Source organism: Hemicordylus capensis, chromosome 3 (assembly GCF_027244095.1).
Source record: "Hemicordylus capensis ecotype Gifberg chromosome 3, rHemCap1.1.pri, whole genome shotgun sequence".
Taxonomy (NCBI): domain Eukaryota; kingdom Metazoa; phylum Chordata; class Lepidosauria; order Squamata; family Cordylidae; genus Hemicordylus; species Hemicordylus capensis.
The window spans coordinates 359,291,902-359,318,612 of NC_069659.1; the positions used below are offsets into that span (position 1 = coordinate 359,291,902).

The window sequence follows — 26,711 nt, forward strand, 5'->3', positions numbered from 1 at the left end:
GAAAAGCTCTTGGGAACCAGGGAGGCTGGCAGGCGGGATTCTGAGCCCCGTTGCAGCCAGGTAGGTGCTGGTCCCCGTCCCCGTCCTCCTGTCCTCTGGTGCTGCGGCTTGCTCTCGCCTCTCTTGGGGTGGGATGGAAGGCAGTGGCTTTCTCTTCCCAGGGCGGCCCAGGAGGGCCCCCCTGCTTTGGTGCCTGCTGCCTGCTTCCTTTGCGCTTCTGATTCGGAAGTGGCTGCAGAGCAGCTTGTGACTCCCCTGGCAGCCCAAAGCGAGGGGCGCTGCATTGCCTTCTCGGGCGGAGCGCTCAGGCTCAGGATGGGGAGGTGGGGTTGGGGGAGCGGATGGAATGAGGATCATGGGGACTGTGCTCCCTCTGGCCGGGCTTCCCAAATGTTGTTGACTGCAACTCCCAGCATGCCCAGCCGCAGTGGCTTTTGCTTGGGGATTCTGGGAGTTGTAGTCAGCAACATCTGGGAAGCCCGGCTGGAGGGAACGATGCCTGGGCCCCTCTAGCAGCAGCTCTCCTTTCAGGCGGTGGAGGGGAGTACAGTGTGTGTGTGTGTGTCTTCCCTAGCACTCCCTGGAGGTGCCGCCAAGGATTGGACCAGGGGCCTTGTGCATGCGGGGGGGGGGTGTGTGAGGGGGGCTCTAGCCCCTCCCCTCGGGGATTTCTCACACTGCACTCCCCGGAGTCTCTGGCCGATCCATGCAGAATTCCAGCCTGTAGCGCCCTGCCGGGGCTAAGCCCACTGTGACACTCAGGGCAGCTGCTGCCACCTTCTGCCAGTCCTTTTGTTCTCTCTGTCAGATGCTTAAGAGCCCAGGAAGAGGAAGGAACTGCTTCTCGGCACAAATGTCCGCAGCAGCAGGCTCCCTGCCTCCAAGGGGGCTCACGGGGTCCAAAGGAATGCAAGCGAGCCGCCAGCCGCCACCGGATGTCGCAGGGGCCGCCGCTGCTCTCCCCGGCGGCGTCTGAGGGAGCCCCCACTTGCAAGGGGGCCTCGGCCCCATGGTGTGGGATGGGGCATGGAGGCCGACCCCACAGCAGCAAGGAGCTGCAGCTGCTTCTTGGTAGGGCACACTTGAGAAGGGAGCCCCTCAGGGGTGCTGCCAGGCCCGTGTCTCCCCTGCCTCCCACAAGAGGAGCCACACGCTGCCTGTGGTGCTCTCCCCACTTGGGCCCACGCTGGCAGGGTGAAGCAGCCGGCGGCTGCACCGTTCTCCGCGGCTCTCGGTTGGGAAGGCCAACAGACTACAGCCTGGGACACAGGTGTCTAATCCTGCATGGGCGGCGGGGTGTGTGTGTGTGTGTGTCCCCAAAGCACAGGTCTGGGATGGGGCAGGGGGAGACAAGACTTGGCGGCGGCAGTATCTGTGCAAAGGATAACGTCTTAGCGGACGACAAGCTGGTGCTGCTGATTGGGCGAAACAAATCCTCGGCTACGTTGACAGAGGCACCTCTTGTGTCCAGATCACACCAAGGAACCGCGCCACTCTCTTCGGCGCTGTCAGACCTTGGATGGGCTACTTCGCCCTGCTCGGGGCCCTGCATTTTCAGGCGACCATGGCTACACTGGAACAGGTTCAGAGGAAGACAGCAAAGAGGTGGAGGGGTTTGGAGCGCAAGTCTCACGACGAACTGTGGCCAGAGCTGGGTCTGTTTTGCCGGCGAAATGATAGCAGTCTTCAGATCCCGGAATGGCTGGAGCGGACCAGCTCCCTGCTCCTGAGGGCAGGACTCGAAGCAGACCCCGGCTAGGCATTCGGAGCATTTCCGGACTTGTGAGGAGCGGTTGGACAGGGGCCCCCCCAGCCGGCCTTTGGGGGGGGGCTCTCCAGAGGGCCACCTGCCAGGAATGCTGTCCCAGACGCCTCCACTGAGCAGGGGCTTGGAGCAGAGAGGCCTCCCGGGGCCCTTCCCACTCGGCAGTCCTACGAGCCACCAGACTGACTGGGCGAGCCGGGCGCCCTGTGCAGGGAAGGGGTGAAGAAAGGGCTTCGCTGAGGCTCTGTGCTGGAGGCAGCCCTGCCCTGTTGCTGCGTGTTGCACAGAGGAACTTCCCCCGGAATGAGCAGAGGCCGTGCCAGGCGGCTTTCGCTGGGTGCTCCCTCCTCTGCAAAGCATTGATTCGTTTTGCCTAGCCCAGGGGCCGGCCACATGTGACCCAGTGGCACGCCGTCTCTCTTGGGAGAGTGCATCTGAGGCTGAGTGCTGCTTTCCCGGACCCAGCGGGCAGGGTGCTCTGGCCACCCCACTGCCGGCCTCCGTTTGGCTTCTGTCTGCTTCCCACACGGATCCATGTTCCTCGGGGGCTGAGCTGGGCTCCTGGATGGCCGCATCCTGCCACCGGCGCCAGGGCTGCTCTGGGGCTCCCGATGGCTGCGTGGGAGCGGGAGCCCTCAGCCTGGCCGGCTGTGCAGGGGGGCCTCAGCAGCCGCAGGCCCTGGCTGGGCAGGCCGCTCTTCTGCCCGGCCTCTGGCCTCTGGCCTCCAGGCACCGAGGAAGGTTCACCAATCTGCGGGACAGTGTGAAGAAGAGCCCGGCGAAAAGCACGGCCAGAGTGAAAGCAGGCGGGGGCTCGGGGGCTGCCTGCTCCTTGCAGAAGGTAAGGCGTCTCGGAGGCTCCAGCAGGGGAAAGGGGCCGTGACGTCTCAGCCGGGGCCTGCCGCCTGCGCTGGGTGGACTGCCACCCTCCAGAGTGCAAGAGGTGGCCGTCTCCCCGTGGGGCCTCTTTCCTTCCTCCTTCCTATCCCAGCAGGATCACAGCGGCATTGGAGACCCCCGTGGGCCTTCCGGGCACAGCCCGCGGCTCGAGTGGTAGGCTTGACTTCAGGGGTCCCCAGGCCGCTCCCGCCATCCAAGGCTGTTGTGCCTGGGGGTGAAGGGAGTCGGGACCCCGGGTCCACTTCCGCGCATACAGCCAGTGCAGCTGTTTTGTGGCTTTAGCCAACATACGAGGTGCTGGGAGAGTGGGGCACTGGTGTTTCGAGCAGCAAATCCTGCCGCGTCTGGGTGTGCATTCAGTGAGAGAAGTCTGGCCTGGGCTGGACCGAATGCGTGTGGTGTTGAATTGGAAATGGAGGGCACTTGGTCTGCAGGGAGCGTATTGATTCTGTCTAGTTTCCATAGCCTATTTATAAAGCCTGTCACACGGGAAAGGGGAAGAGGCAGGCCTGTCCCTCTGCTTTGGTAGGAACGGGGCTCATCTTGCCTGAAGAGAGAGGACCCCCCCCCCGGCTTCCTGGCATTTCCCTGCCGGCTCAGTGGGGCTCCTTTGCTATCAAGCTGGCCGCTGCCGGCCTCGCTCTGGCCACTGCCCGCCTTCCGACCTGCTAGCTCGGAGCAGCGGCAGTTCCAGGGTAGCAGACGCGGCAAGGGGGTGTCGGTAGGCTTCCTGATCATGCTGCCGTAGCCTTCTCCTCGACCCTGCCTTGGCCATTGGTTCCCGCCGCGTGGTCAGGAGCGGGGCATGGCCCAGCTGCAGGAGAAGAGCATCAGGCTGCTGAAGCAACCTGTGTCTGTCGGGCACAGTTGGACTCCTCTCGTTGTGGTCGTTATGTTCAAAACGAGGTAACATCCAGACACCTCGTGAACATCTTGTCGTTGGCTTATTCCTTACACTGGCTCTGCCGCATCTTCACGTACGTTTACAAACTTGCGATTGCACCAAGTTCTGATTTATACTTTTATTTGTATTTATGTAATTGAATTGCATTTCATTTTAATATAAATTCTCAACAGGGTCGTATTCTCTTTTTTCCTACAGTTGTGGTCTTGTGGGTCCCACCACCCCATGGTTCTTCTCCCACCCCCATTTGGTTTTGTTTGGTCTGCAGATCATGGCTGCCGCTGCCGCCGCCGCCACCACCAAGGGCCCCGTTAGGGCAGAATGTGGGGTGGTAGCAGCGCAGTGCAGCAGCAGTGGGGAGGGGGGCTTCTGCGGCTGGTGCCCCTGCCTTCTGACTGCAGGTCTGGTGGCTGTGCAACATGCCTGGCGTGGTTGCTGGTGCCCCAGAGTGCCTTCCGCAGGGCTGTGCTTCTGTAGCCGCCCTCCTCATTACTCTGGAGCGGAACGCCTGGCCCTGCGGTGTGTCCTGGCGGCTGCTTGTCCATGCGGGGGGCGGGCGGGGGGCTGATGGAGCAAACCTCGCACGCAGGGCCTGGAGAGAAGAGCTGATGTTTCAGGATTTCCTTTGGCAGCCATGTGGCTTTTCCAGTTGCAAGCGTGCAACCTGATTGCCTGGTTTTCCTGTTGATTTTTGGAGGTAGGGCCACTGGATGCATGTCCCGCCTGTGTTCTTGGAGTGACTCCTGCTGCAGCCTTGTGACTGTTGGGGAACGGCTGTCAGGAAAATCCCTGCAGAGCGGCTGTGCCATCCCCATGAACAAAGAGGAACCGGAGCTCCACCTCATCGCTCGGTTTCATGTGATAGAGCAGTGCAACATAAGAACAGCCCAGCTGGATCAGGCCCGAGGCTTACTGTAGCGGATTACAGCCTTTGTCTCAGAGCCTGCCTAGGCTTGTCCTAAAACAACTCCTCTATATTATTGTTAGGTTCAAGGCCTGCTGCTCTTCCCTCCCCACCCCCACCCCCACCCCCACCCCCCGGGTCTACAAAAACTCTCTGGGCCTTGGGTGGGATAAGCCAGAAAGAACAGAAACTCTCTTAATTTGACTCCACAAAAATCTTCTACGTGCAAGCTTACATGTGGTGAGAAAACTGATAGCTGCTGAATGCCTGAGGATGTGTTGGCACCAGAGGAAACCTCCCTTTCGGCCCCACTTTGTTCCTGAGTTTAAAAACCCACCCCAAGAGGCTTGTGAAAAGAAAAGAACTAAAACGAAAAGTTTATTCAATTACACAGACTGCTTCTGTTTGAGACTTTCTAGCTTTCTTAATTACACTCTAAAATACTTAGTAGTTTACAAAAATAGGTTGTCTTAGGCACGCTTAAATCTTTATAAAGTCTTTTACAATGCCCTAGTTGGGGGTTGGGTATAGGCTAGTGTTTCTTAGTTTAATTACGTTGCCAGTGAGTAGTAAAAACAGTCTCAGGAATATGCTACACACACACACGGAATATAACTTCTAATGCAAAATCTGACTAAAACTTTCCCCTAGACTAAACTTCCCAAAGCCAAAGCCAAGGCTTCCTTTTCTAGAACTCACCAAACCCTGGTTGAGAATTCAAGCCGCCTGCCCTCCTGGCTTTCCAGGACTTGCAGAGTCATTTTCCTGCAGCCATCTGTATTCCTGGCCATATGTACTTCTCTAACAGCTGCCTCCTCCCAACACCTCGCTAGGTCCCATCCACCGGGTGTGCTGATTGGCTGAGTCCTGGAGTTCACCAGTCAGTCAGTCAAGGCAGGGTTCACTTTGTGGGAAGGGGTGGCTGATCACTACACCTATTTAGTCCCCCATCCTGTTTCACACAGTGGCCCACCAGATGCCTCCGGGAAGCCCACAGACAAGTCACAAGGACATGTCTTCTCTCTTGCTGTTCAGACACATCTTGCCTCTGAGGCTGGAGGTGGCCTATAGCCACAAATCTAGTAGCTATGGATAGATCTCTCCTCCATGAATTTATTTAAGCCCCTCTTAAAGACATCCAAGCCAGAAGCCATCGCTGCATTCTGTGGCAGAGAATACTATAGCTTAATTACGTGCTGTGTGGAAAAAGTACTTCCTTTTGTTGGTCCTAAATTTCCTGGCCTTCTTTGTCATGGGATGACCCCTGGTTCTAGTGTTGTGAGAGAGGGAGAAAATTTTATTCTCTGTGTCCACTCTCTCCACTCCGTGCATGATTGTATACACCTCTACCCTGTCTTCCTGTAGTCGCCCCTTTTCCAAATTAAAAAGCCCAGTTGCTGTAGCCTTGCCTTGTAAGGAAGGTGCCCGAGGCCCCTGATCATCTTGGTTGCCCTCTTATGTACTTTTCTAGTTCTGCAATATCCTTCTTAAATACAGTGACCAGAACTGTATGCAGTACGCCAAATGTGGCCACACCATACATTTGTATAAGGGCATTATAATATCTGCATTCTTATTTTCAGTCCCCATTCTAATGATCCCTAGCATGGAATTTGCCATTTTCACAGCTGCTGCACTCTGAGTTGACACTTTCAATGAGCTGTCCACCATGACCCCAGGATCTCTTTCCTGGTCAGCCACCGACTGCTCAGATCCCTTCAGCGTTTATGTGAAGTTGGGGTTTTTGCATCACTTCACACTTGCTTACACCGAACCACATTTGACGTTTTGTTGCCCACTCTCCCAGTTTGGAGAGATCCTTTTGGATCTCCTCACAGTCTGCTTTGGATTTAACTGCCCTAAATAGTTTAGTGTCATCTGCAAATTTGGCCACTTTGCTGCTTACCCCAACTTCTACATCATTTATGAACATGTTAAAGCACACTGGTCCCAGTATAGGTACTTGGGAGACCTTACTTGACCCCATTGTGAAAACTGTCCATTTATTCCTACCTTCAGTTTCCTGTCCTTCAACCAGTTAACAACCCACATATTAACTTTCCCCCTTAGCCCATGACTGCTAAGTTTACTCAAGAGACTTTAGTGTGGAACTTTGTCAAAAGCTTTTTGGAAGTCCAAGTATACTATATCAACTGGATCACCTTTATCCACATGCCTGTTGACACTCGCAAAGAACTCCAAAAGTTTAGTGAGGCAAGACTTTCCCTTGCAGAAACCATACTGGTACTCCTTCAGCAAGGCCCGTTCTTCTGTGTGTTTTAACAGTTTCCCCCCTTAAGTATGCTTTTCTTCCATTTACCCAGCACAGTAGTTAATTTAACCTGATCCACCCCACCCACCCACCCACGATCCCTTTTTGACAATTCCAGTTAATATTAGCTACTTTCCAGACCCCTGGTACAGATCCTGATTGCAGGGACAAGTTGCATATTTTTGCTAGATCAGTAATTCCACATTTGAGTTCCTTCAGAACTCTTGGGTGGATGCTATCTGGCCCTGGCGATTTGTTGATTTTTAGTTTTTCAAGTCAGTTTAGAACAACTTCCATTTTCACCTCAGATTGGCCCAGTTCTTTAGCTTCTAAACCTGAGAGGCTCAGTTTTGGAGAAGGTATATGGTCAGAATCCTCTGCCATGAAGACACATGTAAATAACTCATACAGCTTTTCTGCAATTAACTTATCCTCCTCAATAATCCTTTTCACGCCCTCAGCATCTAAGAGTCCAACCACCTTCCTGGCAAGTTTTCTGCTGCTGATATATTTAAAGAAGATTATGTTGTTCCTCTTGACACTTCTAGCTATATGCTCCTCAAACACTCCTTTTGAATCCCTTATTGTATCCTTGCATTTCTTTTGCCAGATTTTCTGTTCCTTTTTGTTCTCTTCAATTTGGACAGCACTTCCAGCTTCTGAAGGACCTCCTTCCTTTTTATAGCTTTCTTGACTCTACTTGTTAGCCATTCTGGTGTCCTCCTGAACTTAGTGGTACCTTTCCTCCTTCTTGGTATACATTCCAGCTGAGCTTCTATTATTGTGGTTTTGAATAAGTTCCATGCTTTCTGGAGTTATTTGAGCCTCCTGGCTTTCCCTTTCAGCTTGCTTTTTACCAGTCAGAAGTTTCCTCTTCTGAAGTCCAACACAACTGTGATGGACTTCCTTGGCAATGCTTCACTCGCATATAAGCTGAATTGGATCACACTATGGTCACTTTTCCCCAATGGATCTACAACTCTGACATCCTTGGTTTTCTAGCTTGTTGGATTCTATCCATTCTCTAATATCCTTGCCCGACTTGGCTGCTTCTGTCTAGCAGGGAGATTGTTGGAGGTGCCATGGTTAATATAATAAATGCATCGCTGAGGGAGGGTAGGATGCCTCCTTATTTGAAGGAAGCAGTGGTTAGACTGCTTCTTAAGAAGCCTTCCCTAGACCCCTTAGCAATGGATAGTTATAGGCCTGTCTCCAATCTCCCATAGTTTGGCAGAGTGATTGAGTGGGTGGTGGCCAACCACCTCCAGGAGGTTTTGGAGGAAACAGACTATCCAGACTCATTTCAAACTGGCTTTAGAGCTGGCTATAGGGTTGAGACAGCCTTGGTCGGTCTGATGGATGACCTTTACTGGGGAATCGGTGGAGGGAGTGTGACTCAGCTGCTTCTTTTGGATCCCTCTGTGGCATTCAATACCGTCAACCATGGTATCCTTCTGGATCGCCTGGGAGAGTTGGGGATAGGAGACACTGTTTTGCAGTGGTTCCGCTCCTATCTCGGGTAGATTCCAGATGGTGGAGCTCGGTTATAGTTGCTCCTCAAAATGGGAGCTGTTATATGGAGTCCCTCAAGGCTTCATTCTGTCACCAATGCTTTTTAATATCTACGTGAAACTGCTGGGTGAGGTCATCAGACAATTTGGTCCTGGGTGTTATCAGTATGCTGATGATACCCAAATCTACTTCTCCTTTTCATCTGTATCATCAGGAAATGGCATTCATTCCCTAAATGCCTGCCTACAGGCAGTAATGGGCTGGCTGAGGGATAACAAATTGAAACTGAATCCAAGCAAGATGGAGGTGCTCATTGTAGGGGTTCAGAATTCGAGGGATGAGTGAGACCTTCCTGTGATGGATGGGGTCACACTTCCCTGGAAGGAGCTGGTATGCAGCTTGGGAGAGTACTTCTGGACCCAGTCCTCTCCCTGGTGTCTCAGGTGGAGGCTATGGCCAAGAGTGCTTCGGCTTCAACTGATTTGACAGCTGCATTCACTCCTTGAAGAGGTTGACCTCAAAACAGTAGTGCATCAGCTGGTAACCTCCAGGCTTGACTACTGCAATGCACTCTATGTGGGGCTGCCTTTGTCCGAAGTTTGGAAACTTCAGTTAGTTCAAAATGCAGCAGCCAGATTGGTCTTTGGAGCAGCTTGGAGAGACACCATATTATGCCTGTTTTGAAACAGTTGCACTGGCTGCTTTATGTTTCCTGGCAAAATACAAAGTGCTGGTTATTTCCTTTAAAGCTCTGAACGGCTTGGGTCTGAGTTATCTTAGAGAGCGCCTTCTTCTGCAAGATCCCCACCGCACATTAAGGTCATCTGAGGAGGTCCGTTTCCAGTTACCACCAGTGCGCCTGGTGGCAACTCAGAGGCGGCCCTTCTCTGTAGCCGCTCCTGGGCTGTGGAAGGCACTCCTGGCAAAAATCTGTAATCTGAGTTCATTATTGGCCTTCAGGAGAGCCCTCAAGACCTCTCTGTTTGGCTTGGCCTTCCAAGGTTTTTAAACTGTTTTTAAACTGTAAAGGTTTTTAATAATGGTTTTATGTTGTTTTACAGTTGTTGATTTTAATAGTTAATTGATTTTAGTTTTGTTTTAATGTAAACTGCCCTGAGCCATTTTTGGAAGGGTGGTATAGAAATCCAATCAATCAATCAATAAAATATGCAGTGCTGCCCCCCTTCACCCCTCCCTGTCCTTTCTGTAAAGTTTGTATCCAGGAATAACAGTGTCCCACTGGTTCTCACCAATCCACCAGGTTTCTGTTATACCTGCTGTATCTATGTTTCCATTAGCAACCAAGCTCACCTACTCACCCATCTTGACTTGGAGGCTTCTGGCATTGGTGTATAGACTCCTGTATGCCCAGTCTCTTACCTAGTGTTGGCGTATGCGGTCTCCCTTATTGCCATTTGATCTTTTTGACCAGCTGTCCATCTGCTCTGCTTTTGGTTCTTCTCGGTCCCCTTCTGGTTTATCCGAAATGTTTGTACCCTCACACCTTAGGGGATTTTGACTGCCAAACCATATGCCACCCAGTTCCTGACACCAATCTCCCATCCATCCATTTAAAAACCTGTTCTGTGAACTTTTTGATTTTAAGCACCAGCAGTCTGGTACCATCTTGGTTCAAGTTCAGCCCATCCCTTTTGTACAGGCTTTACTTGCCCCAAAATGTATCCCAGTGCCTAACAAATCTGAACCCCTCCTCCTGGCCCCACTGCCTCATCCACACTTTGAGACCCCTCAACTCTCCTGGCCTCGCCAGCCCTGTATGTGCCACAGGTATCACTTGAGAGAACGCTACCCTGGGGGTCCTGGATTTCAGTCTGCTACCTAGCAATCTAAATTTGGCTTCCAGGACCGCTCAACTTCATTTCCCAATGTGGTTGGTGCCTATGTGCACCTCAACAACTGTTTCCTCCTCCTCTCTACCTAACAGCCTACTAGAGGAGAGCTGGTCTTGTGGGAGGAGAGCTGGTCTTGTGGTAGCAAGCATGACTTGTCCCCTTAGCTAAGCAGGGTCCACCCTGGTTCCATATGAATGGGAGACTAGAAGTGTGAGCATTGTAAGATATTTTCCTTAGGGGATGGAGCTGCTTTGGGAAGAGCATCTAGGTTCCGGGTTCCGTCCCTGGCAGCATCTCCAAGATAGGGCTGAGAGACATTCCTGACTGCAAGCATGGAGAAGCCGCTGCCAGTCTGTGAAGACAATACTGAGCTAGATAAATGGTCTGACTCAGTATGTGGCAGCTTCCCTATGTTCCTAGTTGCAGCGTGATGTTCGCATCCTTCCCACCCGGCAGGCAAGTCTACACGCGGGTCACAGACTCGCCTCTCTGTGCTCCTAATGATAGAATCGCCCACTGCTAGGAGGCCCCCACCCCCTGGAGGAGTATCCTCTGTGCGAGAGGAAATGGGTGCATCACCCAAGGAAGGGGTCCTGGCTAAGGGAGTGCTTCCCTCTTCCTCAGACCGATGTCCTCCTTCCCTGAGACCTTCATTCTCCATGACAGCGGAAGCGCCGTCAGCCTGGGAGTGGGACGCCTCTACCACATCCCCGAGGGTCTCCTCCACACACCTCTCTGCCTCCCTGAGCTTCTCCAGGGCAGCCACCTTGGCTTCGAGGAACGAGCGTCTTCCCTGAGAGCCAGGAGCTCTTTGCACCAGGCGCACAGCCAGGACTGCCCACCCCACCCCCACAGACAGAGAGTCATCCATGCAAAGACTCTGTGCAATACACGGGGAGGCAGCCCCTCCCCTGCTTGCTGGCATGCCACCGTCATCACTGCTTTGACTGGCTGTTTCGAGTATATAGGGCTTGTTCACTTGAAGCTACGTCTCGGGTGCAGTTGTCAGCTGAGTAAAGGCTTAAAGCGCCGTCCTCCAAGGAAATTATGGAATTGGGGTCGAACTCCCCTTCTCCTTGTGTTGGGTGTCTCCTCTCTGCTGAGGGGGACTTCTTGTGTGCCTCCTGCTGAACTCCAGTGATACCTTGTGAGCAGAGCCCCTCTGGTCTGAGCTTGGTCTTCAGGCGCTGCTGGCAGGCTGAGTCCCTCGGGAATGTCGCCCCACCACAAGCTGAGTGACTCCCCGGGAGCGAATCCCCCACCCAAACTAATTGCTCGTGTCGGAAACACACACGCACTCACACTCGTACTCTTCCAGCCAGCGAGAAATCAAACCTTAGAAAAGACTAGCCTTAACAAACTTCGCTTGTATTTCCTCATTTCTTTTCTTGTTTTGTCTATTTATTTATTTATTAAAACATTTTTATACCACCCAAAACGTACGTCTCTGGGCGGTTTACAACAGGATAAAAACAAAGTAAAACCTTCGTATTTATACTTATGTATTTACATATTTATTTATCCCCTGCTTGATGGTTCTACTGTGACATTTACCAATGGTTGCAAATCACGTGGTGGTGATCGGGGGAGATAGCAGAGAGAGCGGTTTGGGCCCACGCTGGCCACGGCCTTCCTGGGGGCGAGCTGTGGGAGTCGCGCGCTTGGTCTTGCCTCCAGGTCGCTCAGGAAGGAGGCTGAGCAGTGGGCGCTAGTCAGTGTCTCTGCTGTGGCCTGCAACCCCTCAGAAATGGCAAGGGTTACGCCAAGCCCTTCTGGGCCTGTCTGTTTCCCCTTCTCGTGGCCGGCATTGGGTTGTGTGTTTGGGCTCCTCAGAGGGGCTCTCATTTGTTCTCAGTGTGGCTCTGCAGATTCTTGCAACCGTTTGGTTTTTCTGCTGGGAAACTGGCATGTGGTTGGAACCGATGCCAGCAGCTTGGTCTGCAAGGTGGTTTGCAAAGAAGCAGCATGGGGCTGCGAAGGGTTCCGATGGCAGCGGGGCCTGGCTGGAGGAGCCCTGCGGGACACCCGCCTGGTGGGGAAGGGGGGGTGCTCCCCGCCAGGCAAGGGGCTCTCCCTCCCTCGCCTGCGCGGCCTGAGAGCCTTCCGGGCAGACCCTCCTCCCCGTCCTCTCTCTTGGCGCTGGAGAACAGCAAGGAGAGGGCTGCAGCCCTTCTGGAAACGGGAGGCCCTCACCTGCCTCCTCCCCGTGGGACCCTATGGAGCGCCACCCACGGGCCCCTTGGCCGGCTTCAGGAGCCGTTTGCAGGCGCCTTTGTGTCTCCTCCTGGCAGGGGGTGATTATTCCTGGAGTGCTGCGTGTGTCGTACTTGAAGTGCCTTGGATTGCCCAGAGAGATCTCAGCCCTCAGTGGGGTCTTCTGCTTTGCTGCCTTTTAAAAGGAGCCATAGGGTCTGTGCACACGCCACAAAGACTCTGGCCTGGGACCACCCCTTCTTGTGCTTGGCTTCATTGGTGTCAGTCCAGGCTTGTCACGCTGCTTCTGCTTGGGCTGAAATGGAAGCAGGGGTGGTGGGGAGTGGTGCCCGGAGGCTGCCCGTAGCCAGTGGGGCTTGAGTGGGCTTTGGATCATCCGTCATCCTGGATGGTCTCCAGGAGTCCCTGGGGCTTTCTCTGCCACTTGGGGGAGGGAGGAGAGGTGGCCTGCTTGGGCAGGGGTGGGGTGCGCCTTGCAGGGAGGCCGGGGGGGGGGGGGAGTGGGGTGCAGGCCTTCCTGCCTCTGTGCAGCCACTGATTGGGTCTGGGCAGCTGGGGGTGGGGTGGGGTGGAGTGGGTGTCTCTGCCGTTGCTTTCCTCTCTCGACTGCTTCTTTTTCTTCTTCTTCCTCCTGGATGCTTTTAGACACCAGAAGCTGCTCCTCTCTCTCTTCCTGTTGTCTCTGTCCTGCCAACCCCTGCAGAGGCCACACTCATCCCATCCGCTACATCACAGGTTGTTATTCCTCTCCCCGCCCCCCCTTTGCATGCTAACTGCATTCTGCATTAATATTTATTTTTTCCATTACTGCATGCAGAGTTTGGATGGTACCTTGAACTCAGCTTCGTCCAGGGTTGGGTTTGTTTGTTTTTTGCATGCTGCTGAAGATAATTCATCGTATTGCCACCGTTACATGCCTTTTTCTTGCCCTAGAAGAGGCTGGTCGTTTTCATTTGTGTTCATGGCATTGCAACCCTTCATACGTCCCACAGGCTTGCTCTTCCAGAAGATCTGGTTCTCCAAGAGTTGGAGGGCAGGGTTTAACTCGAAACCCTTCTTTCCACCAGTGAAGAGAATCTCTCCCTGCTCAGGTTGGAGGCCTGAGGCTTCCTCTGCTGGGGCCTGGGCCACTTCCCTGTTTGGCTCACTCTGCTTTGCATCCAGAAAAGCAGGATTCAGGTGGACAGAGATCTCCTGAAAGCTTCTCATGGTCCAAGGTGTCGTCCCCCCCCCCACACACACACTTGGGCTTTGGAAGGTCTGCTGCCCTTGCATCTGTGCAGAGAAGGCTCACCCACAGGGGCTGCAGACTGCTTGGGAACCCCCTCACCAGACCCCCTCCTCATCATCATCATCATCATCATCATCATCAACATCAACAAGACAGCTCAGGAGTCAGCTGCCGAGAAGGACCAGGATTTCAGAGTCACTTTGGAAGCAGCAAACACATCTCCAACATACCATGAGGAACAGGGAAAGTGTCGAGGCCACATCCCAGAAGGCAGAGACTTCCTTGAAGCCCCGTCACAGCTCCCCCTCCCCGCGCCGTAACACACGGTTGCCCCCGGTCCCACCAATAGACTCTACAGAGCAGTGGTGGTACCTGGGATCCATAGACCGCACGGGCAGGAAGCAGGAAAGAGGCGCCTCTGAGAACTCTTCTCCCTCAGTCTGAGACTCACACCTTTATCCTTGGGTGGCAATATACATTCTGGGACAACCCCTAGATCGTTGAAGAAGGGTGGTGTGTAAAATTCTGTTCACAGTTCAAAATATAGGATGCATCTTCTGTTATTGGAAGTGAAAATATATGGTTTTAGAGGATCCAAATCTATGATTATTTGGGGAGATCTGTTGCCAGCGGCTGGTTTGGGGGCCACCCAGGACAGGGCCTTCTCTCTGGCTACCTCGGGGCTTTGGAAGGTCCTCCCTGTCGAAGAAGAAGATCTCCCTTCTTGGGTTGCCCTTGAAACCCAACCAACCAGCCCTTAAGACGCAGCTGGTTTCTCAGGCTTTTAGTTTAAAACATTTTTTAAACTGTTTTAATTGGGTTTTTAAAAATTGTGTTGTTATAACCCTGCAAGATTGGTGAGGCTAAGAGAGAAGCAACTGGACCAGAATCACCCAGGGAATTCTGTGGCTGAACAGGGATTTGAACTCGGGTCTCCCCAGTCGTAGTGCAACACTTTCCCTTCTCCACCATGCTGGGCCTCTGGTCACCTCTCACCAGTGTTGACCTTGGGTTCGTTCAAGGGGGCTGTTCTGCTCATTAGCCTTGGGTGTGGATGGGGCCTGCTGCCGGACTGTGGCAGGGCCCACCGGAGATGGCGGCCCCCCTCCCGCCAGCAGCCCAACAGAGCGTGGCCCTCTTCCCTCACCCTACAGCAGCGTGCGGCTTCCTCCTCTTCCCCAGGTGACCAGGGAGGGCAGGGCAGAGAGGAGAAGGAGAGGAGACGTGGGCAGGCTCTGTGTGTATGTTTGTGAGTGAGCAGGCTGGCAGCATTGGCGCCCGCCAGCCTCCTGAGGCGACTGCTGGGCCTCTCCTCATGGAAGGGAAAGAGAGCTGGTCTTGTGGTCGCAAGCATGACTTGTCCCCTTAAGCTAAGCAGGATCCACCCTGGTTGCATATGAAAGGGAGACTAGAAGTGTGAGCGCTGGAAGAGATTCCCCTTAGGGGGTGGAGCCGCTCTGGGAAGAGCATCTGGACTCCAAGTTCCTTCCCTGGCAGCATCTCCAAGATAGGGCTGAGAGAGATTCCTGCCCGCAACCTGGGAGAAGCCGCTGCTGCCAGTCTGTGTAGACATTACTGAGCAAGATGGACCCAGGGTCTGACTCAGTATATAGCAGCTTTCTAAGGGTTGGCGGCTCGCGGAGATGTTGAGAGCAGCTGTCAGTGAGGAGGCCCTTGCTGCAGCCAACTGAGGAACAGAGGAAGCTGCCACATACCGAGTCAGCTAGATGGCTCAGTATTGTCTACACAGACTGGCAGTGGCTTCTCCAAGGTTGCAGGCAGGAGTCTCTCTCAGCCCCATCTTCTCAGAATGCCCCCTCCCCATCGTCTATGGCAGGCCTGCTCAACTTAGGCCCCCCCAGCTGTTTTTTGACTGACTGATTAAGTGCCATCAAGTCGGTGTCGACTCTTAGCGACCACATAGATGGATTCTCTTCAGGATGATCTGTCTTCCACTTGACCTTGAAGGTCTCTCAGTGGTGCATTCATGGCTGTCGTAATCGAGTCCACCCACCTGGCTACTGGTCGTCCTCTTCTCTTTCCTTCAACTTTGATTATGGACTTCTGAAGGGATCTGGATCTTAGCATAACGTGTCCGAAGTATGATAGTTTGAGCCTGGTCATTTGTGCCTCAAGTGAAAATTCTGGATTGATTTGTTCTATGATCCATTTGTTTGTTTTCCTGGCTGTCCATGGTCTCCTCAAAAGTCTTCTCTAGCACCAAAGTTCAAAAGCATCAATGATTTTTCCATCTTGCTTCTTCAAAGTCCAGCTTTTGCATCCATAGAGTGTCACGGGGAAAACCATTGTCCGAACGATTCTAATCTTTGTAGGTATAGACACGTCACAAAATCTAAATATCCTTTCCAAGGCCTTCATTGCAACCCTACCAAGTGGTAGTCTGTGGCATATTTCTTAACTACTGGATCCTTTACTGTTGATGGTTGAGCCTAAAAGGCAGAAACTGTCCACCTCTTCAATGTCTTCATTATCAATTCTGAGGCTGGTTGCTGTACCCGTTGTCATTAGTTTAGTCTTCTTGACAAATAGTCGTAGTCCCATTTTTTCACTGTGCTCCTTGACTTTCATTGCTAGAGCTTGCAGATCATCCGCATTCTCAGCTATCAGAGTGGTGTCATCAGCGTAGCGCAGGTTATTGATGTTTCTTCCTCCAGCTTTAAAACCATGCTCATCTTCTTCCAATCCAGCTTCTCTCAGTATATGTTCAGCATATAAATTGAATAAATAAGGAGAAAGTATACAGCCTTGTCTTACTCCTTGGCCGATCTGGAACCAGTCTGTTTCACCATGTTCCGTCTGGACTGTGGCTTCCTGTCCTGTGTATAGGTTTCTCCTCCCCACCCCACATCATGACGAGGCAGCATAGCAGGACTTTGTGGGGGGCGGGGTTGGACTACCACTCCCATAATCCCCAGCCACAATGGCCATTAACCAGGGATAAGAGGGCTAAAGTTGAGCAGCCCTGCTCTATGGGGTATATTTTACAGTGCTCACAGTTGCCTCCCGTTCAAATACAAACCAGGGTGGACCCTGCTTAGCCAAGGGGACAATTCATGCTTGCTACAACAAGACCAGTTGTCCAGCTCCCACAAGACCTGCCGCTTCTCCCACTGCTGCCTCCTTGTCTCTGCCCTTGCTCTCCTCTCATTTGGGGTAAAGAGGTTAGCCCCCAGGCCAGAAGAGAGCCCCTTGCACCGGTGTCACTCTGCTATTGCACACAATGGCCCGGGAGGAGATGTCGGGCTGCGTCCACCTCTGCTGATGGCAACGCCTGCCAGCTTCCCAGGCACGGCTGTGTGGGGTCTGCCGTAAGCTTTCTGTGCCAGATGCCCACACTTTGGCATACAGCTTGCACAGGGCCTAGATACGAAGGCCTCAGCCATGGCCTTGTGTCCCAGATGTTGTTGGGGGCTGTGTGGGTTAGAGGTTTTCCATAGAGGCCCTTTGCAAACGTTGCACCCAATAACTGGATGTCTGGCAGGCCCACAGCAAGGCAGGCATGAGTGGATAGGCCCCCTCCCTTGGTGCAAGCCTGTCCGAATTGGCCTGTTGATTGACTTTCGGGATTCTTCTGGGCCGCCTTGCTGCTGAACTAGCAACGAAGAAGCCAGTCCGTGTCGGCCCATCGAGGGATCCCTGGCCCTTCTCTCAGTGAAGAGTGTGTATGATCTCATAGGGAGGGCAAAAAGGTACTAGTTGGGAAAGGCTTGGTAGAGAGAGAGCAGAACGGTGACCCTAGTGCGATCCAATTCAGTGCTCATATGAGTGTCCAAGGGAGTCCAACACAGATGCGTTGGACTTCAGAAGAGGAGACTTCTCAAAAATGAAGGGACTGGTAAGAAGGAAGCTGAAAGGGAAAGTCAGATCCCTCCAGAAAGCATGGAACTCATTTAGAAACACAATTATAGAAGCTGAGTTGGAAAGTATACCACGGAGGAGGAAAGGTACCACCATGTTCAGGAGGACGCCAGCATGGCTAACAAGTAGAATCAAGGAAGCTATAAAAGGGAAGAAACTTCCTTCAAAAATTGGAAGTCTGCGCAAATGAAGAAAGCAGAAATGAACATGCTTGTGACAACAGACCTGGGGATAAAGGTGATCTGGTTGCAATGATATACTTGGGCTTCTAAAAAGCTTTTGACAAAGTTCCCCACCAAAGGCTCTTGAGTGAACTTAGCAGTCGTGGGATAAGGGGGCAGGTTCATGTGTGGATTGGTCACTGGCAGGAAACAGTGGGTAGGGATAAATGGACTGTTCTTTAAATGGAAGTAAGTTAGAAGTGGGGTTCCCCCCCAAGGATCTGTGCTGGGATCAGTGCTCTTTAACTTGTTCATAAATAATTGAGAAGTTGGAGTAACTAGTGATGTGGCCAGATTTGCAGATGGCACTAAACTATTTAGGGTAGTGAAATCCAAAACAGATTGTGAGGTGCTCCAAAAGAATCTCCCCAAACTGGCCGATAAAACTAAAGTGTGACTTTGAATCGATGTCAGCTTCTGGTGATCACAGAGCCCTGTGGTTTTTCTTGGGTAGAGTACAGGAGGGGTTGACCATTGCCATCTCCCGTGCAGTATGAGAGGATGCCTTGCAGCAGCTTCCTATATCACTGCTGCCTGATAGAGGTGTTTCCCATAGTCTGGGAAACATACCAGCAGGGATTCCAGCCGGCAACCTCTGGCTTGCTATTCAAGTCATTCCCCCCCCTCCCCACGCCATTAGGTGGCTGAGTGGGCGACAAAATGGCAAATGCACTTCAGTATAAGCAAGTATAAAGTGTTGCACATTGGGTCAAAAAATTCCAACTTCACATATAGGTGACTGACCAGGAGAGAGATCTTGGGGTTATGGTGGATAGCTCATTGAAAGTGTTGACAGTGCACGGCAGCTGTGAAAAAGGCAAATTCAATGCTAGTGGTCATTAGGAAGCAGACTGAAACAGTAATGAACATATTATAATGCCCTGATACAAATCTATGGTGTGGCCACATTTGGATTAGTGCGTTCAGTTCTGGTCACCGTATCTTAAGAATGATGTAATATAACTGGAAAAGATGCAGAGGAGGGCAACCAAAAGGATCAGGGGCCTGGAGCACCTTGCTGATGAGACAAGGTTACGGTATCTGGCACTTTCTGGTGTGGAAAAGAGGCGACTACAGGGAGATATGATAGAGGTGTATAAAACGATTCATGGAGTGGAGAGAGAGTGGACAGAGATAATTTTTTCTCCCTCTCACAACACTAGAACCAGGGGCCGTCCCATGAAACTGAAGGCTGGGATATTTAGGACCAACAAAAGGAAGTGCTTTTTCACACAGTGCACAATTAATGTATGCAGTTCTTTGCCGCGGGATGTAGTGATGGTCACCAGTTTGGATGGCTTTAAATGGAGCTTAAACAAATTCATGGAGGACTGGTCTATCCACAGCTACGAGTCTGGTGGCTATAGGCCACCTCCAGCTTCAGAGGCAAGTGTCAGCAATCTGGCCACCCAGAAGGGAAGTCCAGGAAGATAGTCCACAATACAAACTGGGCTGCAGAAATGAAACACGGCTCGGAATAGTTCTTTATATCAGGCTCGGGCTGAAAGCTGTTGACACGAGGGTTGACAAATGTTGTCTTCCAGCAGCTAACAGAAAGCTGCTGACGTGCTTTATCGTCCAAGCTGGCAGGGATTCAAGGCTTATCAGCCCTCTGCAAGAGGCGTTTACTCCTCCTGATAGTTTCCAGCTGTGCTCTCCGCCTTGTGACACCCCGTTGCTGTGGAGTCAGTGGGGGTTGATTGCTCAGCTCATCTTCTAGTCTGTCTGTCGCTGTCTCTGCTGCCTCAGACTGCTGTGCCTGCTCTGCAACATCAGCCAGACCTTCCTCAGCCGTCTCTTGTGAACTGACAGCTGGGCTCTGCCCCTCAGGCACCCCTGCATCGGCTGAAAGGCTGTCAGCTTCCCCTTCCTCCTTGCTGTGTGAGATTGCGGGCGTGACAGCAAGATGCCTCTCAATCCCAGTTGCAGAGGAGCAACAGCAGGAGAGAGGACATGCCCTCCCCTCTTGCCTGTGGGCTTCTCAGAGGCACCTGGTGGATGCTGGACTCGATGGGCTTCCTTGGGCCTGATCCATCGGAGCTGTGCTTGTGCCCTTCTTAACCGGCCTCCTTGGGTGTTCCGCATTTGTGTCTTGGGATAGCAACTGGGGATGCTTGTGTGGCTCCCGAACGACTGCTGTGTGGACTGTGTGACACCCTAACCCCATTGCTCACACATTCAAGGAGCAAGCTGGAGAGGCGCCCCTAACCCTAACCCCAGCCCCCGCCACTCTCCCCTTGGCTCATGGCCCTTCCTGGAAGGCGGCCTCAGATCAGTCAAGGGCACCCTTCTGAGGGCTAGCTGCAGCAGAGGGCTGCCAGCAGGATCATCAGGGTGGCTTCTCCACAGGGAGGGCTCAGGCCTCGCCACGCTCTTTGGGGAGTCTTCCAGAGTGCCAGCACACACCCTGGCGCCCTAGGGTGCCCTTGGCGGCAGCATGTGAACGGGGCCTCGGTGTCTTCCTGAAGCCATGAGCTGAGCGTGAGGTGGCCCTGTGACGACGCAGCTGCCCGGAAAGGCGGATGCCGTGCTGGGCTCCATTAACAGAACTGCTTGGCGCCTGTTTTGCGTTTTGGGGTAACTTGTGAACTGCCTAACTGATTTGGGCCCAAGGTTGTCCAGTGGTAGGGAGAGGGGAGGACAGCAGGGGCGTAACTACTATTAGGCAAGGGGAGAGAGTTTTCTCGGGGGGCCCCCTGCCTCAAGGGGCCCCCCAGACGCACATCGCATGACTCTCTGCCCACCCGTGTTGCACCCACCCGTGTTACATTTAAGTACCTAGCAACACCTTTGTAAGGGTGAGAGGAAGAGTGATTGGATTTTCCATGCAAAAAGCTGGCATTAGCAGGTATGTTCCGAATTTCTTCAAAAAATAAATAAATAAATCTTTCCCTGAGTGTATTTCATTGTAAAAAGTAGTGAATTCAGCTCATTTAAGTTGGGGGAGGGGAGAGGAAAGGAATGAGAGAAAGAGTGGAGAGGAGGAGGAATTTAGGTGGTGTGAGGTGGGCGCAAGGCTCTGTGTGGCTCCCCAGAGGTGCATCAGAATCTAATCTGGCCCACCACCAAATTTTAGTTTGACACCCCCTGGCATAGTGCATTTGCGAGAGAGAGAAAATCCAAGCCCCAGTATTTATATGGGGGTGGAGTCTTTTATGGGGGGGGGTTTCTTGTTGCACCCCCTGTAATTTCCTGCTGGATCCGCCCCTGTGAACTAGATATTCACCGTATTCATAATGGGGATGTGAGTGTGTGTGCACTATATATTGTGAAGTGTGTGTATCAGCAAGGGGCCCATTTTAAAATCTTGTCTCTGGGCCCCCTCCAACCTTGCAACGCCCCTGGAGGACAGTAAGCAGGTTATTCTGTTGGTTTTTGTTGGTTCAGCTATTTGTTTTAGATTAGTTATTCCCGGAAGAACGTGTCAATTTCTGGATCTTCCTTTCAGTCTTTGACCAGCATAAGGTGGTAAGAGACCTCGAAGCTGCACAATTGGCACGTATGAGAAGTGCCTGATCCAGCAGGGCTGCTCTCGTGTTCTTCTCTTTCTCCTTCTCACATGCTCTTTTCCCCTTTTCCTTTTCCTTTTCTCCCCAGGCAAGTCCCCCTCCGGTGGTTGTGAACACAGAAACTTTGGAGCTACCTGCCTACGTAAGTTTTCATCCGGTCTTGAATGGCCGTGCACGTTTTGGAGACCACTTTTAGCCTTTTTCAGAGCAAAATGCCTGAGAAGATCAGCCCTGTTTCCTGGGTTGGAGGGATGCACTGCTGAGGAGTCGGTCCAAAGCCAAAGCTGAACATAAGCCAGGATCCGAGCCCCGTTGTACACAACTGGGACGAATTGGAGGCTGCTCTGTCGGCCATGGCGGCCCCCGTCGGCAAAGGGATATTGTCAGGCTGGCAGAAGTGCTGAGGAGGGTCGTCTCCGTGATTGGGAGCGGACTGGGCGAGGCACAAGAGGGAGGGACTTCAAGGCAGAGGCTTAGGAAATGTCTGTGTGGGGGGGGGGAGCGTCTCTCTCAGTACCAGCCCTTGGGGGCCACCCAGTTGAATGGATTGTCATAAGTTCAGGGCTGGAGGGGGGCCTGATTTGCATGGGGTGTTTGTAAAAGGAGGGGGTGCATCCTGAGCTTGGGCCTTCACTAGCCTAGTGTGTGGGGGCAGCAGCAGCAGCAGCAGCCAGGAGTGCATGCCAGGCAGCGTGGGCACTCCTTCAGACATTGCCTGCTCCCCCACGCACCAGCCTCCACAGCCTGCCAGACAGCACCATCCTAATATATGATGGCCCATTGCTCGCATTAGTTTTTCAAAAAGGCGCCCGTGGCTTAAAGAAGTCCCATCCACTCGGCCCCAGGACACCCAGCGGAAGGCCCTGCGGCCAGGGAGGGAGAGGGCCTCCCCCCCCCCCGCCTCCCAGGAGGCTGCCCGAGCCCTGTGCCTGCTTCTGGCCAGGACATGGCCTTGGGGGAGACCACGTCTGTGGCGGGGGGCCGGCTCCTCTCCCCTGCAGATGCCCGCTGGCTGGCTCCTGGCTCCTGGGCAGGAAGAGGAAGCTGGGCTGGGCCGAATCCCCAGAGGCTGCGCTCCCTAAGAGCCTCTAATCTGAAGAGGTTTGTCGGTGCCAAGCAGGCTCCCTTAAAAAGGGAAAGAAGCCCACATTGATTTCTTGACCTCTAGAAATGTTCAGCGTACAGCAAGGTCCTCACTCCCCAGGTCACGTTCTCGGCCACCCTTCCGCTCCTTTGGACTAGTTGCTCGTGAGTAGCTCCTTGCAACCGTTCAGTGAATTACGGCCCGGGGTGGGTGGGGGGGGCATCTCTCAGCCGAGTGGCCCCTCCTCACTCCGATTCAGGAAGAGAGCGGCCTGGCTGGAGCAGGTCCTGCTTCCTCAAGGAGCCGGCATGCCCGGCACGGGGACGGGGGCTGTGTGGGGCTCCCCCCAGGCTGCTCCTTGTGCTGGGGGAGGGGGCCCTTTCCCTCATTCTGCCCCGGAGGTCTGCTGGAGCACCGTCTTTCTCATGGCCGTTCCTGGCGAGCTCAGGGCAGCAGCAGTTGGGGGGGCTGGCTGGGGCAAGGGGCGCTCCCCATGGCAACCTGGCAAGCCCGTTTGTGGCGCCCTGCCCAGCGTCACCCGCTGGGCTGCCTGGCTCCGCGGGGGGGGGGGAACTCTCCGCTCCCGCTCCCAGTCCCCATCGGAAGTGCCTCCCTCCGAGCCCGCCTGTGGGTCCTTCGGGCTCCAAGCGGTCTCTGCTGACTGGCAGCCAGTCACTGTCTCTCAGCTCGCGCCACCATCGCCGTGAAGACAAAAGTGGGCAACCAGCCGGTGTGCCTCCTGGCGGGAATGTTTGCGGAAGGGCCCAAGGGGCAAGTTGCCGCGGTGGCGTTGGAGGCCAGAAGAGCCAGTGGGACGCCCAGCTGGGCCCTGCTGTGAACAGAAGCTTGGCAGGGTCAGGGACAGCGGAGGGCAGGTGCTGAGCTGGCCGCTGTCAGCAGCAGAAGAGGAAGTGGCAGGGGAGAAGTTGCCGGAGCCCACCAATCTGTGGCAGGGCCCGGGGTGTGCTGCAGAAGCCTCCGGCCTGTGCCCGGGCCCCCTCAGAGGATGCCACCCGTTCTGAGGAGGAGGCGGAGCAGCGGCTGCGTGGCCCAGAGACGGGAGGTCTTCCTTCTGGCCAGGCCTCTTCCGGAGGGAGGCACGCCCGGCTGCCCTTTCTGCCCTGTGCTGCAGGCGCCAGGCTCCGGTGTTGGGGACAGTCTTCTTTGCAGCTGGGCATGGGGCCCGATCCCCAGGGTGGGCGGGGAGCCTCCTGCTGTGGTGAGGTTCTCTGTCCTGTGGCTGCCACCATGCAGACACTCCTCCAAGCGGCGGCCACATCTCCTCTCCTCTGGGGGATGCCCTGTTTCCTCCACACCCCACTTGCCTCATGGATCTGGTCTGCTGGCTCCAGTTTTCAGAGGGTTCAGGAGGGCAGTCCTTGGAGACAGGCCTCTGCCTCTGCCTCTCCTGGTAGAGTGAGGGGGCGTGGAGGACTCCTCAGAGACTCCGCTTTGGGGGTCAGGTCCCTCCTCTGGACAGGTTCTGTCTTGCCTCACCCTCTCTGACCAAATCCAGACCACGTGCTGGACACACACAATATCTGCTCCTTGCAGAATTGACCTGGAGAAGCGGCTGTTGCTTGTGTGGCTGCTGGAGTGGGAAGGAGAGGCCCTGGGATGTCCAGGCCTGTGACGTGTCCACTGGGATGTGTGTGCCCTAAAATGACACTTCAGCCATTTCCAGAGGTGCTTCGAGGGAGAATCAGTGGGGGTGTTGGTGAATGGCCCTGTTTCCCTAGTGGTTAGGGGGCAGTGGGGGTGTATCTGTCCTCGTGGGATGGATTGCCTCTTCCTGTTCCTCTTGGGGGCAGGGTGGGAAGGGGGTCGTTGCTCCCCCATTCTTAGGAAGGCGTATATTCCACTTTTCAGCAGTCAGTTGCTGGGACCGAGCAGCTCTCTGCCGTCTGAGAAATGGTGGGGAAGGAGACGGGCTCCTTCCGCTGCTTCTCCGCAGCAGAGTTCTCCCTGCACACCGCCTGGAAAGCGGGAGGGCTGGCCCAGGAGGGCTCGGTGGGCGCAGCAGCGGTTCTGGGCCGGTCTGCTCTCGTCCTTCTCAGCAATAGGGAAAGAGCCTCTTGGCTGAATGGGACTGCTACACGCCCCCCCCACGCCCCCCCCGAGCAGGAGTGGATGTTTGCGGGGGGGGGCGTCTCCTGCGGTGTGGCTTCATCCCATCCGCTGCTGCTGCTGCTGCTGCTTGTAAGGGCCCCACATGGCTGAGCCAGTTGTGGGGTGATGGGGGCAGCCTGGGAAGAACACGCGTGGGTTGGGGCTGGCCTTGAAAGCCAGCGCACAGGGGCCCCCTGGGAGAGGAAAGCCAGTGCGCCTCTTGCCTGACGCTCGCCTTTGTCTTCATGTAGGTCAACGGCACAGATGCAGAATATGAGTATGAAGAAATTACACTGGAAAGGGTAACTAGTGGGACTCCCCCTCGCGCATGCGCTTCTTTCTGCTAACTGTCCCTCCCGTGCCAGGCGCCTGCTGGCCAGGGCCCAGCCACGGGCAGCTTCCTCCCAGGGGCACACAGTCCGGGCTCAGGAGGGCCCTGCAGGCAGTTGCCACCCGAGGGAGAGTCGGGGCCAGGGGTCGGCTGGGCTGACCAGAGCCGAGCAGGTCAAGCAGAGGCCGGGCACGGAAGGGGAGGGAGCGTGCACCACTGGCCGGAGCCAAGGAGGCCAGACAGGAAGCTCCTCGGGTGCCCTGCCTGTGGTGCCGGGAGCCCCGGCGGGAGCCTTGCAAGGCGGGGCAGAGGGCGCAGCTTCAGCCCAGGACGGCCGCTGGCATGGACCGGCTGGAGGATTCTCTGGCACGGCTCAGCGAGTCGTGCGCAGGTGCCAGGGCGGGGTGCTGGGTGCCCCCCCTCCGCTGGGCTTTTGGGAACAGCCCCGCCCTTGTGAGCCGCAGGGCCCGGCTGCCTGCCCTGCTTCTCCTGGAAGCTGCTTTGGCCGGAGTCCAGCCACGGCCAGCTGCCCCTTGAGAATGTGACCGTGAAAGCTCCGGCCCCGTCTTGGCGCCCGGGAGAGGCAGAGTCGGGCGGCTGCCCCAGCTGCCCAGCGCTTGGGGCTGGAGGTGCGTCCTGGAGAAGAGCCACCCAGGTGAAGGGCCCGACCCGCTGGGATTGCTGCCTCCGCTGCCTGGATGCAGCCACTGGGGGTTCCCCAGAACGAGGAGCAGCTTCAGAAACTGCCCCGGAAGTTAACGCAGGCCTGAGAGGTGGCTGGCTGGCTGGCTCCCCTCCCCCAGGGCTCAGCTGGAGTGGGGCTGGCCTTGCAGAGGGTCTGCCCTCCTCCAGGCTTGAGGAAGGGCCTCTTGGGAGTGCGGTGGGTGTCTTCGGGGCCAAGCCCCCTGGAGCTGCTGCTGCTGCTGAGGCTCTTGAGAGGAGAGCTGGTCTGGTACTAAGCAGGCTCCAGCCTGGTTGCTTATGAATGGGAGACCAGAAGTGGGAGCACTGCAAGAGATTCCCCTTCTTAGGGGTTGGAGCTGCTCCGGGAAGAGTCCCCCCCCGGCAGCAGCATCTCCAAGAAAGGGCTGAGAAAGCTTCCTGCCTGCAACCTTGGAGAAGCCGCTGCCAATCTGTGTAGACAATCCTGAGCTAGATGGACCCAGGGTCTGACTCAGTATGTGGCAGCTTCCTCTGTACCCTCCACTGTTTGGCTGTCGTTCTGCACAGGCAGCCCTCCTCCCTGCCCGCTTCCTCGAGGCTGGGCCGGAGGGTACCAGCTCCTCCCAGGAGGCTCCAGGGGAATTCCACCCCCAGCTAGTGTCTCCCCGCTGAGCGCAGCTGAGGCCCTCAGAGTCCAGGCAGGACCAGGCGGAGCCCTGGAGGGCATCGGGCTGCTTGCCGGTGGCCTCCTGTGCTGGGTCCGAGGCCGCTCCCAAGTGGCTTCCGAGAGCAGCCGTGCTTGTGTTTGCTTTCCAGGGCAATTCCGGGCTTGGCTTTAGCATCGCGGGCGGGACGGACAACCCGCACATCGGGGACGACTCCAGTATATTCATCACCAAGATCATTCCGGGGGGCGCAGCTGCGCAGGATGGAAGGCTGCGGTAGGTGGGGCAGTCGCCTGGGCTGGGGCTCGGGCCAGACCCCGACTCCGCTTGCAGCCCGGGCTTTGGTGCGGACACGGCGACTCCTCTGCCGTGGCATCCGCTGTCCCCCAGACCTGTGCGCTGAGTGGGCCGCGAGCACACCGGCTTGCTGGGGGATCGGCGGCCCCCCTTTCTGACTCCAGGTGGCAAGAAGACGGTCTGCAGGCCGCGTGTCCTCCTGGGAGGGCAGCTCGAAGCCTCCCTCCGCCACCAGCGCCGGCCAGCCCCAGAAGGACACAGAGCTCAGGAGGCGGGCAGAGGCCAGAGGCCAGGCTTCTCTCCTCCCTTTGCTTTTCCTCCCTGGGCAGCCCAAAGAGGCTTGGCCGCTCTGAGGCCAGTTGGGCCTCCCCCCCCGTCCCCCCCGCCCCCTAAAGACA

The 26,711-nt window shown here is 55.0% G+C and overlaps 1 protein-coding gene across 15 annotated transcripts in view; it reads left to right on the plus strand.

The window, feature by feature from the left end:
* Positions 1 to 26,711, plus strand: part of DLG1 (discs large MAGUK scaffold protein 1) — a 190,919-nt gene that overhangs the window by 94,636 nt on the left and 69,572 nt on the right. For 8 of the 15 annotated variants that reach the window (XR_008318320.1, XM_053304405.1, XM_053304408.1 and 5 more), the window contains 4 exons: positions 12,970 to 13,059; positions 21,253 to 21,306; positions 24,609 to 24,659; positions 26,168 to 26,292. Coding sequence is in view for 14 of the 15 variants with exons in the window: in XM_053304405.1 (XP_053160380.1) it covers positions 12,970 to 13,059; positions 21,253 to 21,306; positions 24,609 to 24,659; positions 26,168 to 26,292 (320 nt within the window). In the remaining variant the exon portion in view is untranslated. The remainder of the gene's footprint in view (positions 1 to 12,969; positions 13,060 to 21,252; positions 21,307 to 24,608; positions 24,660 to 26,167; positions 26,293 to 26,711) is intronic. The other 7 variants (XM_053304411.1, XM_053304412.1, XM_053304413.1 and 4 more) reach the window with 1 other exon arrangement.